The sequence below is a fragment of the Triticum urartu genome, chromosome 7 (assembly GCF_003073215.2).
Source record: "Triticum urartu cultivar G1812 chromosome 7, Tu2.1, whole genome shotgun sequence".
NCBI classification, from domain to species: Eukaryota; Viridiplantae; Streptophyta; class Magnoliopsida; order Poales; family Poaceae; genus Triticum; species Triticum urartu.
In genome coordinates this window covers 536,925,086-536,944,226 of record NC_053028.1, presented here as the reverse complement: position 1 = coordinate 536,944,226, position 19,141 = coordinate 536,925,086, and the positions used below count along the sequence as shown (strand labels likewise).

General features: G+C 42.8%; 1 protein-coding gene across 2 annotated transcripts; it reads left to right on the top strand.

The window, feature by feature from the left end:
* Window positions 1-15,774: 15,774 nt before the first annotated feature.
* LOC125524356 (50S ribosomal protein L19, chloroplastic-like) lies at window positions 15,775-18,676 on the top strand. Of its 2 annotated transcripts, none has more exons than XM_048689419.1 (6): window positions 15,775-15,934; window positions 16,295-16,447; window positions 16,552-16,743; window positions 16,848-16,934; window positions 17,013-17,146; window positions 18,189-18,676. In XM_048689419.1, exons 2-6 carry the CDS (start codon window positions 16,310-16,312, stop codon window positions 18,289-18,291), a joined length of 654 nt encoding a protein of 217 aa, XP_048545376.1. In that variant the 5' UTR covers window positions 15,775-15,934; window positions 16,295-16,309; the 3' UTR covers window positions 18,292-18,676. The 2 variants fall into 2 exon arrangements, with proteins under 2 accessions (XP_048545376.1, XP_048545377.1); XM_048689420.1 differs by having other exon boundaries at window positions 15,814-16,060.
* The last annotated feature ends 465 nt before the right edge of the window (window positions 18,677-19,141 follow it).

The following is a 19,141-nucleotide window of genomic DNA, read 5'->3' as shown; positions in this document are numbered from 1 at the left end:
CCTTCCATGTAGCTGAGGCCGACGTGGGTGCTGTGGCCTGCATAAATCTGATTCTGGAAAATAGTGACCCTTGAGTACCCTTGCACAAAGCGAGTCTGGATTGGCTAAAAAACGCCAACCTTGTTTACCCAGCATAGCCAGGTTAAACTGTTGTAAATCCCTGAAACCCATTCCCCCATTACACTTGGGTGTAGCCAAATCCTTCCAAGACACCCAATGCATAGACTTTTTGTTAAGAGAACTGCTCCAAAAATATTTTGCATAGGAAAAATTATACTCTTACAAACCTTCTTAGTCAGCAGAAAGGTACTCATCGGATAGGTAGGTATAGCTTGTACCACTGTCTTTAGCAAGATCTCACGTCCTGCACATGCTAACAGCTTCTCTGACCAACCCTGAATTCTTCCACGAGCTCTCTCACTTAAATGATCAAAAGTACCGCTCGTGATTCGCCCAACTGTCGTGGGAAGACCCAAATATTTTTCACTAAAGGCCTCAACTTGAATATTCAGAATCGCCTTCATAGAGTGCCTCACAGTATCAGGAGTGTTAGCAGAAAAGAAAATAGAGCTTTTGTCACGATTAACACGCTGACCTGAAGCATCACCATATATCCTGAGAATCTCATTCAGTCTATAGGCACTTTCTGTTTTTGCATTGATGAAAATCAAACTATCATCTGCAAACAGCAAATGTGTTACCCAAGGTGATCGGTAGCTAACACGCAAACCTTGGTCCACTGTACCTCCATCATAGCTCTTGAGCAGAGGAGAAACCTTCTCCACATAGTAGGAACAGATACGGCGAGATCGGATCGCCTTGTCGGAGTCCCTTTGAGGGGGTGAAAAACGGCAGGAGCTCACCGTTCACCCTGATTGAAAACCGCACAGAAGTCACACACTTCATAATTAATCTGACAAAATCGATGTTGAAACCAAGCTTTGATAGTATCGCTTCCAGATAGTGCCACTCGACACGATCATATGCTTTCATCATATCAAGCTTCACCGCGCAAGAAAACTTTTTTTCCTTTTTTCCTTCTCCTCATAGTATGCACACTCATATGTTACTAGAACATTATCAATGATTAGTCGACCTGGAACAAAGGCACTCTGTTCCTCGCTAACAATCTCGTCCATAATGCATCTTAGTCTGTTAGTGATTGCTTTGGATGCAATTTTATAGAGAACCGGACAAAGTGCAATAGGATGATACTGAGATATGAACTGTGGATGTTTTACCTTGGGTATAAGAGTAATTGATGTGTCATTTAGGCCCGAAGATAATTCTCCACCATTAAGAAATTCCAATACAGCACTCGTAACATCACCACCCAAGAGGGCCCAGTGACTTTGATAGAAGCCTGCCGTATATCCGTCCACACCCGGCGCCTTCGAAGGATCCATCTGGAAAAGTGCATGCTGATGACCCACAAGTATAGGGGATCTATCGTAGTCCTTTCGATAAGTAATAGTGTCGAACCCAATGAGGAGCAGAAGGAAATGATAAGCGGTTTCCAGCAAGGTATTCTCTGCAAGTACTGAAATAAGTGGTAACAGATAGTTTTGTGATAAGATAATGTGTAACGAGCAACAAGTAACAAAAGTAAATAAGGTGCAGCAAGGTGGCCCAATCCTTTTTGTAGCAAAGGACAAGCCTGGACAAACTCTTATATGATGTAAAGCGCTCCCGAGGACACATGGGAATATCGTCAAGCTAGTTTTCATCACGTTCATATCATTCGCGTTCAGTACTTTGATAATTTGGTATGTGGGTGGACCGGTGCTTGGGTGTTGTCCTTACTTGGACAAGCATCCCACTTATGATTAACCTCTATTATAAGCATCCGCAAATACAACAAAAGTATTAAGGTAAACTTAACCATAGCATGAAACATATGGATCCAAATCATACCCTTACGAAGCAACGCATAAACTAGGGTTTAAACTTCTGTCACTCTAGCAACCCATCATCTACTTATTACCTCCCAATGCCTTCCTCTAGGCCCAAATAATGGTGAAGTGTTATGTAGTCGACGTTCACATAACACCACTAGAGGAGAGACAACATACATCTCATCAAAATATCGAACGAATACCAAATTCACATGACTACTAATAGCAAGACTTCTCCCATGTCCTCAGGAACAAAAGTAACTACTCACAAAACATAAACATGTTCATAATCAGAGGGGTATTAATATGCATATAGGATCTGAACATATGATCTTCCACCAATTAAACCCACTAGCATCAACTACAAGGAGTAATTAACACTACTAGCAACCTACTAGCACCAATCCCGGACTTGGAGACAAGAATTGGATACAAGAGATGAACTAGGGTTTTGAGATGAGATGGTGCTGATGAAGATGTTGATGGAGATTGCCCTCTCCTGATGAGAGGAGCGTTGGTGATGACGATGGCGATGATTTCCCCCTCCGAGAGGGAAGTTTCCCCGGCAGAACAGCTCTGCCGGATCCCTAGATTGGATCCGCCAAGGTTCCGCCTCGTGGCGGCGGAGTTTCGTCCGAGAAGATGGCTTATGATTTTTTTCCCATCGAAAGACTCCATATAGCAGAAGATGGCCACCGGAGGGTCACCAGGGGGCCCACGAGGTAGGGGGCGTGCCCAGGGGGTAGGGCGCGCCCCCCACCCTTGTGGGCAGGGTGTGGCCCCCTGGTGAAGTTCTTGATCTCAGTATTTTTTATATATTTGGAAAACATCTTCCGTGAAGTTTCAGGACTTTTGGAGCTGTGCAGAATAGGTCTCTAATATTTGCTCCTTTTCCAGCCCAGAATCCCAGCTGCCGGCATTCTCCCTCTTTATGTAAACCTTGTAAAATAAGAGAGATTAGGCATAAGTATTGTGACATAATGTGTAATAATAGCCCATAATGCAATAAATATCGATATAAAAGCATGATGCAAAATGGACGTATCAACTCCCCCAAGCTTAGACCTCGCTTGTCCTCAAGCGAAAAGCCGAAATTGAAAAATATGTCCACATGTTTAGAGATAAAGGTGTCGATAAAAGTAAAATACGGACATGAGGACATCATGATCATTCTTAGAACAGCAACTTATATAATTCTTGTCATATGATCTCTAACGCTAGAGTAATAATTCAATCACAATATCAAGCATGAATCGTAAACTTTATTGAAAACTAACAAAGTACAATCTCAGTCATTGAAGCAATTGCAATTTATCATAACATAGGAAAGAGTCAATGTATAAGAGCTTTTTAGCAAGTCCACATACTCAACTATCATATAATCTTTCACAATTGCTAACACTCACGCAATACTTATGGGTATGGAGTTTTAATCGGACACAGAGAAAGATAGGGGCTTATAGTTTTGCCTCCCAACGTTTTACCTCAAGGGTAATGTCAACAGTAATAGTTCATGAAAACTCACATCCAATTAGCCATATATACCAGGATCTTTCCAACATATTGTGCTTGCCAAAGGGTAAAATGTAAAAAGGAAGTAGGGTGAAATATTGCCTTAAAAACTGTTTTGGAGTCGGTTTACTTACCGTACCACATACCTATTCCTTTTCGGAGTCTGAAACGTTCCGGAAAGTGTCCCTTATGTATTCCTCCGGGGTTACGGTTTCAATAACATTGGTTTCAACATTTATGGGATTACCTGAGATATAATGTTTGATTCTTTGACCGTTCACCACCTTCAGATTTGTGCCTTCAAAGTTGTTGATTTTTATGGCACCGGAACGGTAGACCTCCTCGATAACGTAAGGACCTTCCCATTTAGAGAGAAGTTTTCCTGCAAAAAATCTTAAACGAGAGTTGTATAGCAATACATAATCACCTACATTAAACTCACACTTTTGTATCCTTTTGTCATGCCATCTTTTAACTTTTTCTTTAAACAACTTGGCATTTTCGTAGGCTTGGGTTCTCCATTCATCAAGTGAGCTAATATCAAATAACCTCTTCTCACCGGCAAAGTTTAAAATCATAATTAAGTTCTTTAATAGCCCAATAAGCCTTGTGTTCTAGTTCGAGAAGTAAGTGACATGCTTTTCCATAGACCATTTTATACGGAGATATACCCATAGGATTTTTATATGCAGTTCTATAGGCCCATAATGCATCATTAAGTTTCTTGGACCAATTCTTTCTAGACCTATTAACAGTCTTTTTGCAAAACTAATTTGAGTTCTCTATTACTCAATTCTACTTGCCCACTAGACTGAGGGTGATAAGGAGATGCAATTCTATGATTAACGTCATATTTAGCAAGCATTTTACGGAAAGCACCATGAATAAAATGTGAACCACCATCAGTCATTAAATATCTAGGGACTCCAAATCTTGGAAAAATAACTTCTTTAAGCATTTTAATAAAAGTGTTATGATCAGCACTACTAGTTGGAATAGCTTCTACCCACTTAGTAATGTAATCAACAGCAACTAAAATATGTGTATAACCATTAGAGGAAGGAAAAGGTCCCATATAGTCAAAGCCCCAAACATCAAATGGTTCAATAACAAGTGAATAATTCATAGGCATTTCTTGACGTCTACTGATATTACCAATTCTTTGACATTCATCACAAGATAAGACAAACTTACGGGCATCCTTGAAGAGAGTAGGCCAATAAAAACCAGATTGCAGTACCTTATGTGCAGTTCTATCTCCAGCATGGTGTCCTCCATAAGCTTCGGAGTGACACTTGTGTAGGATCTGTTCCTGTTCATGCTCAGGTACACAACGTCTAATAACACCATCTACTCCTTCTTTATAAAGATGTGGGTCATCCCAAAAGTAATGCCTCAAATCATAGAAGAACTTTTTCTTTTGCTGGTATGTGAAACTAGGTGGTATAAACTTAGCAACAATGTAATTAGCATAATCAGCATACCATGGAGCAGTATGAGAAGCATTTATGACATTTAATTGCTCATCAGGAAAGCTATCATCAATAGGTAGTGGGTCATCAAGCACATTTTCTAACCTATATAAGTTGTCTGCAACGGGGTTCTCAGCTCCTTTTCTATCAACAATATGCAAATCAAATTCTTGTAGCAAGAGAACCCATCTAATAAGTCTAGGTTTAGCATCTTTCTTTTCCATAAGATATTTAATAGTAGCATGATCAATGTGAACAGTTACTTTAGAATCAACAATATAAGGTCTAAACTTATCAGAAGCAAAAACAACTGCTAAGAATTCTTTTTCAGTAGTAGCATAATTTCTTTGAGCATTGTCTAGAGTTTTACTAGCATATTGAATAACATTTAGTTTCTTATCAACTCTTTGTCCTAGAACAGCACCTACAGCATAATCACTAGCATCACACATAATTTCAAAGGGTAAATTCCAATCAGGTGGCTGAACAATAGGTGCAGAGATCAATGCTTTCTTAAGTATTTCAAATGCTTCTACACAATCATCATCAAAAACAAATGGTATATATTTTTGTAATAAATTAGTCAGAGGCCGAGAGATTTTCGAGAAGTCCTTAATGAACCTCCTATAAAAACCGGCATGACCAAGGACGCTTCTTATACCTTTGATGTCCTTGGGACATGGCATCTTTTCAATAGCATCAACCTTGGCTTTATCAACTTCAATACCTCTTTCAGAAACTTTATGACCCAAGACAATACCTTCATTAACCATAAAGTGGCACTTTTCCCAATTCAAGACAAGATTAGTTTCTTTGCATCTCTGCAAAACTCGATCAAGGTTGCTCAAGCAATCATCAAAAGAAGATCCATAGACAGAAAAGTCATCCATGAAAACCTCACAAATCTTTTCACAAAAGTCAGAGAATATAGCCATCATGCATCTTTGAAAGGTAGCAGGTGCATTACATAAACCAAAAGGCATACATCTATAAGCAAAAGTACCAAAAGGGCATGTAAAAGTAGTCTTCGATTGAACTTTGGCTGACACAGGTATTTGAGAGAAACCAGAATAACCATCTAGAAAGCAAAAATGTGTATGTTTGGAAAATCTTTCTAGCATTTGATCAATAAAAGGTAAGGGGTAATGATCCTTTTTAGTAGCCTTATTTAATTTGCGGAAATCAATTACCATCCTATAACCTGTAATAATTCTTTGAGGAATCAATTCATCTTTATCATCAGGAACAACAGTAATACCTCCCTTCTTAGGGACACAATGGACGGGGCTTATCCATTGACTATCAGCAACGGGATAAATTATACCTGCCTCAAGGAGCTTTAGTATCTCCTTTCTTACCACTTTTTTCAATTTAGGATTCAGACGGCGTCGGTGATCCGAACTGGTTTAGCATCTTCTTCCAAATTAATTTTATGTTGACATAGAGTGGGACTAATGCCCTTGAGATCATCAAGAGTATACCCAATAGCAGCACGGTGCTTCTTCAGAGTTTTCAATAATCTATCTTCCTCATGCTCTTAAAGGTTAGCACTAATAATAACAGGATATTTCTTTTTCTCATCAAGATAAGCATATTTAAGAGTATCAGGTAACGGTTTAAGCTCAAACACGGGATCACCCCTTGGGTGGAGGAGGATCCCCTAGGATTTCAACAGGTAAATTGTTTTTCAGAATAGGTTCCTGTTTAAAGAATACTTCATCAATTCCCTTCTTTCATTCATAAACATATCATTTTCATGGTGTAGCAAATATTGTTCTAAAGGATCACTAGGAGGTACGGCAATAGAAGCAAGACCAATAATTTCATCCTTACTAGGTAATTCTTCTTCTCGGTGTTGTCTACTAAATTTAGAAAAATTAAATTCATGAGTCATATCATCTAAACCGATAGTAACAACATCTCTTTTGCAATCTATGGTAGCATTAACAGTATTTAAGAAGGGTCTGCCAAATATAATGGGACAAAAGCTATCTTGTGGGGAACCAAGAACAAGAAAATTCCCATCGGTGAAATAGTATCTCTATTGGCAAGTTTAATTGTGACATCAATACCTTCCATCTCAGCAGGTGCAATATCATGCATAACTTCTTAGTATAAAGAATAAGGTATTGCACTAGCACTAGCACCCATATCACATAAGCCATGATAACAATGATCTCCTATTTTAACAGAAATAACAGGCATGCCTACCACAGGTCTAGGTTTATCTTTATCACGGGGTTTAGCAATTCTAGCAGTTTCATTACAGAAATAAATAACATGCCCATCTATATTATCAGACAAGAGATCTTTAACAATAGCAATATTAGGTTCAACTTTAACTTGCTCAGGAGGTGTATATGTTTTAATATTGCTTTTATGAACCACGGTTGAAGCTTTAGCATGATCCTTTATCCTAACAGGGAAAGGTGGTTTTTCAACATAAGAAGTAGGAACAATAGGATCATTATAAGTGATAGTCTTTTCTTCAACTTTAATAGGTGCAGCTACTTTTACTTCTATGGGAGGATGATATTTAAACCACTTCTCGTTGGGGAGATCAACATAAGCAGCAAAAGATTCACAGAAAGAAGCTACTATCTCAGAGTCAAGTCCATATTTAGTGCTAAATTTAAAATATCGGTATCCATAAAAGATTTAACACAATCAAAACTAGGTGTCATACCTGACTCCTTACCATTGTCGAGGTCCCAATCTTCAGATGCGTTTAATTCTTTCTAATAAATCACATTTGAATTCAATAGTCTTCATCATAAAAGAGCCAGCACAAGAAGTATCAAGCATGGTGCGATTGTTACCAGAAAGCCGAGCATAAATTTTTTGAATAATCATTTCTCTTGAGAGCTCATGATTGGGGCATGAATATAACATTGATTTAAGCCTCCCCCAAGCTGGAGCGATGCTTTCTCCTTCGCGAGGCCAAAAATTATATATATAATTGCGATCACGATGAACAAGATGCATAGGATAAAACTTCTAATGAAATTCCAATTTCAATCGTTTGTAATTCCAAGACCTCATATCATCACGTAGCCTATACCATGTCAATGCACCTCCCCTCAAAGATAAGGGAAAGACCTTCTTCTTAACAACATCTCCGGATACACCTGCAAGCTTAAATAATCCACAAACTTCATCCACATATATCAGATGTTCATCAGGATGTTTTGTTCCATCTCCTAGAAAAGGATTAGCTAGCAGTTTTTCTATCATACCCGAAGGAACTTCAAAGCAAGCATTTTCATTTTCAGTAGGTTCAATAGGATGAGGAGCAACTCTTTGCTCTACTGGTCGGGGTGAAGATACCCCGAACAAGCCCCTTAGAGGATTACTTTCCATGATAACAAGTGACAGTAAATTTCAGCACACTATATAAAATTTTCCTTACCAAATTCCACCTACCAAAGGCGCTTCACTCCCCGGCAACGGCGCTAGAAAAGAGTCTTGATGACCCACAAGTATAGGGGATCTATCATAGTCCTTTCGATAAGTAAGAGTGTCCAACCCAACGAGGAGCAGAAGGAAATGATAAGCGGTTTCCAGCAAGGTATTCTCTGCAAGTACTGAAATAAGTGGTAACAGATAGTTTTGTGATAAGATAATTTGTAACGAGCAACAAGTAACAAAAGTAAATAAGGTGCAGCAAGGTGGCCCAATCCTTTTTGTAGCAAAGGACAAGCCTGGACAAACTCTTATATGATGTAAAGCGCTCCCGAGGACACATGGGAATATCATCAAGCTAGTTTTCATCACGTTCATATGATTCGCGTTCAGTACTTTGATAATTTGGTATGTGGGTGGACCGGTGCTTGGGTGCTATACTTACTTGGACAAGCATCCCACTTATGATTAACCTCTATTGCAAGCATCCGCAAATACAACAGAAGTATTAAGGTAAACCTAACCATAGCATGAAACATATGGATCCAAATCAGCCCCTTACGAAGCAACGCATAAACTAGGGTTTAAGCTTCTGTCACTCTAGCAACCCATCATCTACTTATTACTTCCCAATGCCTTCCTCTAGGCCCAAATAATGGTGAAGTGTCATGTAGTCGATGTTCACATAACACCACTAGAGGAGAGACAACATACATCTCATCAAAATATCGAACGAATACCAAATTCACATGACTACTAATAGCAAGACTTCTCCCATGTCCTCAGGAACAAAAGTAACTACTCACAAAGCATAAACATGTTCATAATCAGAGGGGTATTAATATGCATATAGGATCTGAACATATGATCTTCCACCAATTAAACCCACTAGCATCAACTACAAGGAGTAATTAACACTACTAGCAACCTACTAGCACCAATCCCGGACTTGGAGACAAGAGTTGGATACTAGATGAACTAGGGTTTTGAGATGAGATGGTGCTGATGAAGATGTTGATGGAGATTGCCCTCTCCCGATGAGAGGAGCGTTGGTGATGACGATGGCGATGATTTCCCCCTCCGGGAGGGAAGTTTCCCCGGCAGAACAGCTCTGCCCGAGCCCTAGATTGGATCCGCCAAGGTTCCGCCTCGTGGCGGCGGAGTTTCGTCCGAGAAGATGGCTTATGATTTTTTTCCCATCGAAAGACTCCATATAGCAGAAGATGGCCATCGGAGGGCCACCAGGGGGCCCACGAGGTAGGGGCGTGCCCAGGGGGGTAGGGCGCGCCCCCCACCCTCGTGGGCAGGGTGTGGCCCCCCTGGTGAAGTTCTTACTCTCAGTATTTTTTTTATATATTTGGAAAACATCTTCCGTGAAGTTTCGGGACTTTTGGAGCTGTGCAGAATAGGTCTCTAATATTTGCTCCTTTTCCAGCCCAGAATCCCAGCTGCCGGCATTCTCCCTCTTTATGGAAACCTTGTAAAATAAGAGAGAATATGCATAAGTATTGTGACATAATGTGTAATAATAGCCCATAATGCAATAAATATCGATATAAAAGCATGATGCAAAATGGACGTATCACATGCTTGACCTCGTCAGCAGTATACGGTCTTGTAATAATCTCATTCATTTCATGTGTAATTTTGACCAGAACATGAGCTAACAGCTCGCCCACATCAGCAAAACCTTGCGATCGATACAACTCTTTGTAGAAGCTCTGAACTTCCTCCTTGTCCTCATCTTCATTAGCACAAACATATCCATCTGCCCTCCGAAGGCCTTGTATCTTGTTTAGTCTCTTTCGTTGTCTAGCTTGTGCTTGAAAATAGGTAGTATTACTGTCTCCCTCTCATAGCCATGGTACTCGGGATCGTTGCCTGGACCACACTTCCTCCTGATGAAGCGCTTCTTTCAATTTTTTAATAGTGGACAGCTCCTCAGGCGACGGGCCCCGGCCCAAAGAACCAGATCGAATGCGGTCCAAATTCTTCTGTAGTTGCCTCACTCTCCTTGTTAAACAACCGAACTCTTTTGAACTCCATGGCTCTAGTGTAGCCTGAAGTTCACTCTGTGCATCTGATATGCCTTGCATACTGGAACAGCATTGCAGACCCTGCCAAGTATCTGCAACTAGGTGATCATAATCACTATGGGTCTGCCACACGTTTTCATATCTAAACTGCTTCTTAGCCCGTGGCCTGAGAGCTTATGTTTCTTTTATTTCCGCCACAACAAAACAATGGTCAGACTCCACCGATGAGAGATGCCTTACTCTTATATGCTGAAATTGTTGTCAGAACACCTCATTAGCAAAGGCATGGTTGAGTCTTGCTTTCACATTGTCCTCTCCAGCTTGGTGGTTATCCCAAGTGTACGATGTACCTGACCAACCCAAGTCCTGGAAGGAAAGATCGTCCACAACCTCTCGAAAAGCTTGCATCTATCGCTCAGGGCGAACAGCTCTGCTGAAATGTTCATTGGAGAACATAGTCTCATTAAAATCCCCCATGCACATCCATGCAGCATGTGGCACATTATAAAGAGTACACAATAACCACCAGCTATCACTTCTATCTTCAGCACACGGTGATCCGTAAAAACCTGTGAACCTCCAAGTTGGAGAACCAGGACTTTTATTACTAACCAAAACATCAGTATGACATTGACCATAGCTTTTTAGTTCTACTGAAACATCATTAGACCAAAAAAGACCAATGCCGCCACTAAGGCCAACACTGTCCACAGCAAAACAACCTCCGAAACCTAACAAAAACTTCAAGTCCTCTACTCTTTTTGCTTTTATTTTCGTTTATGTAACAAAGAGCAGAGAGGGCCCTTCCAGCCTCACAATACTACGAAGCTCACGGACTGTCTCAGGGTTCCCAAGCCCCCGACGGTTCCAACTGATGCGACTCATTGGGACGGGCAGGACCGCACCGCGGTCTCTACCGAATTCTCTGGAGTAGGCTTCTTCTTCTTTGGCTCTCTAGCAAATGCATCGTTATCATCCTTAGTTTCTGAAGATTCAGCAGCGCTAGCCTCATTCAAAGGCCCAGCAAAAGTCTCGGTACCTCCATCCGTAAGCAGCAGCGCAGTTTTTGCAACTGGTCTATAGACCTGATTTGGAGCATCTTTGCGTTTTTGCTGCTGCCTATTCTTTACAGGCGAGTTCACCTCATCTCCCGTGTCTTTAGTAGTACTCGAATGCCTCGTCTTATTACTTGCATTATGCTCCCTAGAAGAATTCTCAGAAGCCGTTGGCTTCCTGAACTCCTTCGGCGCTCTTAGCTTTGAACCAAACGACAGATCGCCATTCTCATCACGGGATCCTAGCGTTGGACAGTAGAGGTCAGAGTGACCCAACTTGCCACAGGAGAAACAGAAGTAGGGAACCTGCTCGTATTGAATATCATACATGTCCACCTTCTTCCTCCTGGCAGAATCAATGAGGATCCATCTTCTAAGCGGCTTCTCAACATCAATTGTAATTCATGCTCGCAGGAAACCACCATTATGATCAAAAGCTACCGAATGGGCATGCTTGTCCATCTGCTGCGCTATTGGCTTCCACCAAGATTCATCCCTCAGGTTATAGGGCAGATTGACAACTCTGGCCCAGATTTGCAAACGATCGAACTTAACCTCATATGGCCGCATGCACTCATCAAACTCCGCTAACACCACAACGTTCTTGTTAATGTGACAAGGCGATCTAGCCCAGACTCGATCTCTATCCCGTTGATTCTCAAAATTAGCCTCAAACATGTTAACTCCAACTAATCTGAACTTTAGTCCTCGTGGGTTTCCCCACGCCGGCCTGAGGGCATTGGTGATGGTCTGGATATGAAAGTGATTTCTGTGAAGAATCTTACCCGCCAAAAGCCACTTCACCAGACCTCCATCAACCCGATCGTCGATCACCAGGGGGGTCGCCTCTTCTTCAGATATGTCAAGTTTTCCCAATGCTTCCTCCAGCTTCCTCCTGGCCTCACGACCTCGTTGTTCATCATCTTCCCTCCCCCCTCTGGTCGAGGCATTGGGAGCAGCCATCCGCCCGATCACGCGGGGGCGCTCGATCAGCACGGGCGATGAATCTCCGGCCGAATAATCCGGTTCCACGGTCAAAACCCTAGTCGCCCAGGCGCCGCCAGAGCGTTTTAGGGGTTTTGGGAAAAACTCAACGCGCTTTATTTCGTTATCCAGAGTTAGTTTGAGGGTTCGACTCCATCCTACGCTGGTATTTTTTTTGTTTTTATTACGTTCGCTCAGCTCCTAGGAATGGGGCGGCCCGTTTGCGCGAAACCTTCAGCGAAACTCCATCCTAGGCTGGTATTTTTTTCGTTTTTATTACGTTCACTCGGCTCCTAGGAATGGGCCGACCCGTTTGCGCGAAACCTTCAGCGAAACCTCTCTGATTGACGCTAACGAGCGTCGAACATGAGCTCTCCTATTTAAGCTATTTTGGGGGTAAAATCCAACCCCCCAAATCATGACCCAACCAAAATTCATGGGAGGTTTGGGTTTTCGAGACTTCGAATTGTTAAATTTGGCTCTTCTTGCAAAACAGTCATGGCGCCTGCTCCAAAACCCACAGTCACTCTGCGCCAACATCTTCAAAGCTACCTATTATCCCAACCGTACTATACTTTCTGCTGAGTTGGGAACAAAACCTTCGCAGGTGTGGCGCGCTATAATGGAGGGTAGAGATGTGCTCAACCAGGGTCTTATAAGGAGGATAGGGAATGGAAATACAACGCCCATATGGGAGCACAATTGGTTACCCAATGAGGTGATGATGAGGCCGATTGCATGTATAACAAATGACCCGCAAGTTTTGGTAAGTGAATTGATATATCATACCAGCGCCGCTTGGAGGGTCAACCTGTTACAGCAAGTTTTTTTGGCGCCAGACATTAACAAAATTTGGAGCATCCCCCTGTGTACTAGGAATATGGATGATACCTGGGCATGGAATTATGGAAAGCATGGTAGATTCACTATCAGGTCGGCTTATCGCATGTTGGCAGATACTAAGAGGAGGAGGGAGGAGTGGCTAGAAAATAATGCAGGAATATCAAACTATGTTGAGGAGGCAAGGGCGTGGACTTCGCTTTGGTCGGTTCAAGTTCCCGGAGAGGTCCGCAACTTTCTCTGGAGATTAGCAAGATGTTCTATTCCAACTGAGGATGTTCGGCACGATAGAAAGATGGCAGACGATGATAAATGCCAACTTTGCGGGGCACAAGATTCTTGGAGGCACTCTGATAGAGGCAAAGGTGTCCCGATGTTTCGATGAGATGGTGGCTATCGTTTTCTGTGGGAGTCGACCTTGACGATCCGACTACGAACGTGCGAGACGTCGCGCCTTAGCAATCGCTAAACCAACTTCCGAGGGGTTATTGACCACGCCGGAGCACGATCAACCTGACCACGAGGGCCTGTTTCCTGCGAGCAAACGAAGAACAAGCAAGAAACTGAGATTGCAATCTGGATATTGCGAATATAAGATGAAAGCTTTATTGATCAAGGTGGGGTTCTGTGACGTCTTGGTCTGGTCGTTGGACACAAACGAAGTACGCGAAGTTGCAGCTATGGCGAACTTTTAATCTAAACAAAACTCAAAGTCTAAACGACGCCCTAAGGGCTGTATATATGGAGGAAGAGAGGGGAATTTCGTGGCCCTTGAGGGTGGGGTCCGAAACCAACCCTAACTCTTGTTTCCCCACACATACGGACTCTAAAAATAGCCTATACTTAAGTATTTCAAAATTACATGGGCCTGGCCCATTAATAAGGTGACGCAGCACCTAGAATAGCCTATGGACGAATATTATGAAGTGGCATCTTGTATATTTCGTCCATGGCTTCATGCACTCCTTATGGCGGCTTCAAAGTCCTGAAATCATCACTTGTAACTCCGTTCTTGATCCCCTTGCGCATGCCATCAACTTCATGCGTGTTCTTGCTCCAATGTTCATCCTTCTCCAAGCTAGGCCCTTCATTTGAAAGCAAAACAAATATATCCAATTTAGGCAGCATCATAATCTCATGAACATTAGAATCATTACCAAGAAACGAAAGTACCTGGTAATTTAATTGGCGTGCGCGAGCTCTAGTAATTGGTCCAGTATATGTAACAGTAGGGGCTGTGGGTGTAACAATGGTATTGATGTCCTCATCACACTCCCTGCTGTAGTTCTCAATGTCGAGGTGTGTGTGGGCTCTAGATGACGGAGAGGTGCCCTAGTAATTACTGGGTACTGATAGATGCCCCGGTAATTACTGGCAGTACTATGCGTGGTGCCATGTTTATCTCCCTGGGGGAGAGAGATTTTATACGGTGGGCCTGGCAGCTGCCTGCTGGGCTATCTGGCTGGCTCGAAATCGAGCCACCTTTGAGAAGAAAATGATCAAAACTCCTTTTGAGATAGTCTTTTCCATGTGCTCTTTCTTGCTTTATTGGACATGTCTGCAGCAAGGAGATGATGCTAAGAAGTTACGCGCAGGCGCGGAGCAGATCAGGGCGGGGACCATGCAGATGATGAAGCTGTGCGAGGCGGCCAGGCAACCGATCACCGGAGAGTGATTCTACTAGGAGCTACACGCTGAAGTTTGAAGCCTGCTGCTCTTCGTTGCTTCGATTAGTATGATAGTTTGGTCTGGTGGTGTCAATTTGGTCCATGGCAGGTCGGTTTGTGTAATAGCTAGTTTGACTTTAAAAGATATTGGTGCTGCTCAGGTTTTCGCCCCATGGCACTCGTCACGATGTCGGGCGAGTGTGGTGGGTTTCCTGGTAGTGCTTGAACTCGCTTTTCCCCTTTTCCTTTCCTTCTGAACATGTTTCTGAAACTGTTGTATTTCCGTTCGATGCAATGGAAAGGGGCCAAAAAGCCCAGTTCAAAAAAAAGGCTGACGGAGAGGTGGTCGATCACATCCAAACTACTAGAGAGCCAAACGCAAAGAGCCGAAGGGAGGCACTCGGTTATTGTGAAGGAGATTGTAACACGGGCAAGAGAGTTTGCTACATGTGATATCACTTTTGAAGGACGAGCATCGAATTGGGAAGCCCATAGTCTTGTTAAATTTTCTAGTTCTTTATTTCTGTCGCCATGTGTGGCTGGGGATTCTCCACGATCCCCTCATTATTTCTGTAAACCTTGCAAGTATTGAATAAAGTGTTGGTTTACCGCTAAAAAAATGCTATTTTGGGGGTAATATATAAAAAATGAATAAATAATAAAAAGGTAAACGGGCCGTGCCGTGCCAGCATCGTGCCCAACCTCGTGGCCCAGGAACGGCCCTTGGCGTGCCACGTGCTGGCACGGCCCGATTACCAAGCTACCGCAGGCCATGCGCATCGGGCCAGCACGCCAGGACCGGTCCATTTGGCCAACAAAGGATCGATGACACTGATGGGTTCGGCCGAGCGGGAGAAATCAGGACGGTTGGCCACCATCCAACGGCAGGAAATCCGGCTCGTGCTTTCTTTCACCCGGGTGCGGGACGTTACTGCTCCAGGGCTTCAGGGTTCAGGCGAGGTGCGACCCGGGACGACGTCCGCCTCCCCCCTTCATCTCCGCCGCCCCCCCTTCATCTCCGCCGCCGGCCAGATCTCGTGCCGCCCCTTCTCCTCTGCCCCCCTCGGCGAGGTATTCCCCTCCTCCCCTTCCTTTGTTCCCCCGTTCGCCAGTCCGGACCCCCCGCAGGTCTCAGCCTTCTCTGGCAGGCGGCGCGGTAAACCCCAGACGGAGATTTCCCCGTGGGCACCCTGTGGGGTATAGTTTCTTCGCCGCAATCTATCCCGTACAAAACTTAATTCCTCTATCCATCCAGTTTGTTGTGGATTTGTTTACTGCCCGGACGCCTGGTGGAGCACTTCCTAGTACTGAAAAGATTTTGGGGCTCAACTGAACTCTGCAGGGTTTATCCTGTGCTTGTTCGTTCATGTATTGCCTGAGGAATGGAGTCTTCGCTCAACTTTGATCCCAGCGTGTGCATTTTCTGTGCAGAGGACTGGTCACAGGATGCAGTCTTTGGCGCGGACAGTCTGTCGAGCCGGAACCCGTGCCACGCCTCTGAAGCTCCTGGATTGCGCAGCTCCTAGAGTTGAACAGTCGTTCGCGGAACCCCTGAGGCCTTGCAACTGGATTCGTCAAATTGTGGTGCGTGTGCCAGTGTTTGTATTGCGGATACAAGTCGCGGGTTTGTGATCCTGTGTTACTAATATGTCCTGGTCATGCCTATCGGATTGTATTTTGATCTGCAGAGTCCAATCATTCCACACGACGGTGTTCAGGCATATGGTTTCTGCACGAGGGCTTTGGCGGTGAGGGGGTTCTCGACAGTGGGAGCTGCCGAGGTTTCTGTTGAGGATGAAGATTCCAGCTCTCCCATGGTTGAGCACCCGCCGCGGATTAAGTTCAAGAGGCCCGACAAGACGGCCAGGCACATTATGAATGTAAGTTAATGTGTTATTTCCAGCAACGGTATAACTTCTGGTGACAAGTTACGTTACGATGATCACTTAAACAACCTAACATATCTGTTACTTGAGTTTGCCAGATCTTAAACAAAGAGGCAGTCGACAAAGTTCGTACAGAGAGGACCATTCCTGATGTACAGCCTGGATGTATTGTTCAAATGAGAGTGGTAAGTACTAAGTAAATGCGTTCTTGCCTTGTTGCTGTTCATTCATATATCTGTTGTTCTGATTCTATGTATAAACAGCAAGTTCCTGAGAACAAGCGACGTGAGTCTACATTGAAAGGCATCGTCATAGCAAGGCGCAATGCTGGGATCGCTACGACTTTCAGATTGCGTAGATTAGTAGCTGGGGTTGGAGTTGAGTCTGTCTTTCCACTGTAAGTGACACCAAATTTGTGCTTCTCTCTGATAGACATTGCTTCGTTTCTGAGCTTTCCACGTGCAAATTAGAACTACTTCTTAGTTCTGCACTATTGTGTTTCTGTGAGAATAGCTTGTGCATTCACATCTGGTTGCTCTCTGTTCGTTAGCATGACAGAACAATCCATATTTGTTGGTTGTGCATGAACATTTTAATCTGTGTGATTATAAGGAAGACACCCACACATCACTAATTCATTACGCATGCACACCTCCATGTGAGGCATATCTTCTAATCACATGCAAAAACGATAAAGACCGGGGATAAATCTGTGGATCTCACTAAATTCCTACTTATCATGTTGCTGCATACATCTTATTAGACATATATCAAATTATGGATGCACAGTTGCCATATTAGAAGTGTAGTTTGCTCGGCTGAACTGAAAATTAGTATTTCATTTTGATTTTATATGTTTGTCTCTAAGCTATTTGTTGCCTTCTTGATATACCTGACATTATCTCATCTGCCATGAGAATGATGGCACCACCTTCATTCTTGTTACTAATAGCTGTAAATCCATGACAATGAGTACTATTGTCTAAACCATAGAATGCTATGTATCTGGTTAATGAGCCCTTAAGTGAACCATGCAAGATGCTGGTAGTATTCGAGACAAAACACATAGTTTTTCGTTACCATTGTACAGAATTGATTGCTTGTGCTGTGTTAGCATTTTGTTACAAATGGAGCTTGTAGTTTCATACATTTGTGCATCCAGCTATGGTTAAACTACCTTTCATGCGTACATAGCCTTTGTCCATTCCGTGTCTGCTGCTGGAATACATTGGAAGAATGGCATAAGTAGGATATTTCCTATGCGCTCTCCTTTTGTTTTTAGGATTTGTTCACTTTTGTTCCGCAGTTAATTTCTTCAATCTTTCATTACATAAAAAGCTGCCTTTAGTTGTTGAAGAAGTCAAACATGAAAGATACCATCGCATCATACTTGTTTCACGCGGAATATTTTCCTGATGCCATTTCTCTTTTGCATTCAGGTACTCGCCAAACATCAAAGAAATCAAGATCTTAGACAGGAAGAAAGTCAGGAGAGCAAAGCTGTATTACCTGAGGGACAGAATGAATGCACTCAAGAAATGAGGCAGCATCGGCTTGGTTGTTGCCATTTTGTTTCTGATGTGGATCTGCATGGCTTTCCTAGTGGCTGCAATTCGAGAAGCCCAATGCTTACTCCCAGCTCCTAGAACTACTGTTTCGGGTCACCATGCCTGGTTTCTGGGGCAAGCGCCAGCAGAAATACGCTTATGTGATTTGAAATTAACAATGTGGATCTGTCTCCTTTTATGTTTTTAGCAACTAGTGTAATGAGAAAGAAATAAAAATGCTCTCCTTTTCTCTAACTTATTGCTTAAGTTGGAGAAGCTTGCACAAATTTTGTTCTACCGTTGGACCATTCCTTGCTGCTATCAAGATGGTTGTGTTGCACACAACTCAAAGTAGCCGAAATTTTCATGTATAACTTTGATGGACTGTTTGTAATGCAAGAAATTGGAAGGCTAGTGTTCCTGTGCTTTAGAAATGGCATCTTCAGATATTCTTCTTTGATCAGTACTCCGTCCGTTCACATATATAAGATGTTTTGGCCATTCACAAATATAAGATGTTTTGAATATTTCAGTATGAACTACAAACGGACTGAAATGAGTGAATGAACACAGTAAAACACTTCTATATACGTCCAATCCAGAAAAAAGTTAGATCATCGCATCGACTTTTATTCATTTTGATGACAAGTATTTCCGGACGGACATCCACTTTTACCTTTGCAGATACTAACTGGGAGGTGCGAAAATCACCAGTGTTAATGAAAGAAATTATCGAGATTAAGTCTTGGAGTGTAAGTTGGAAGTTGACTCGTGCAGTAGTCGAAGGTTGAATTACTTGAGTGCAAATGTGCAATGTTTTTAACTCCAGCCCATTGAAAAAAAAT

Excerpts from the sequence above, each read along its gene's own strand:
- LOC125524356 (XM_048689419.1), top strand. The coding sequence starts at position 16,310 with ATGCAGTCTTTGGCGCGGACAGTCTGTCGAGCCGGAACCCGTGCCACG. Across the intron at positions 16,448-16,551 it reads ACTGGATTCGTCAAATTGTG|AGTCCAATCATTCCACACGA; the intron begins GTGCGTGTGCCA and ends TTTGATCTGCAG. Across the intron at positions 16,935-17,012 it reads GTATTGTTCAAATGAGAGTG|CAAGTTCCTGAGAACAAGCG; the intron begins GTAAGTACTAAG and ends ATGTATAAACAG.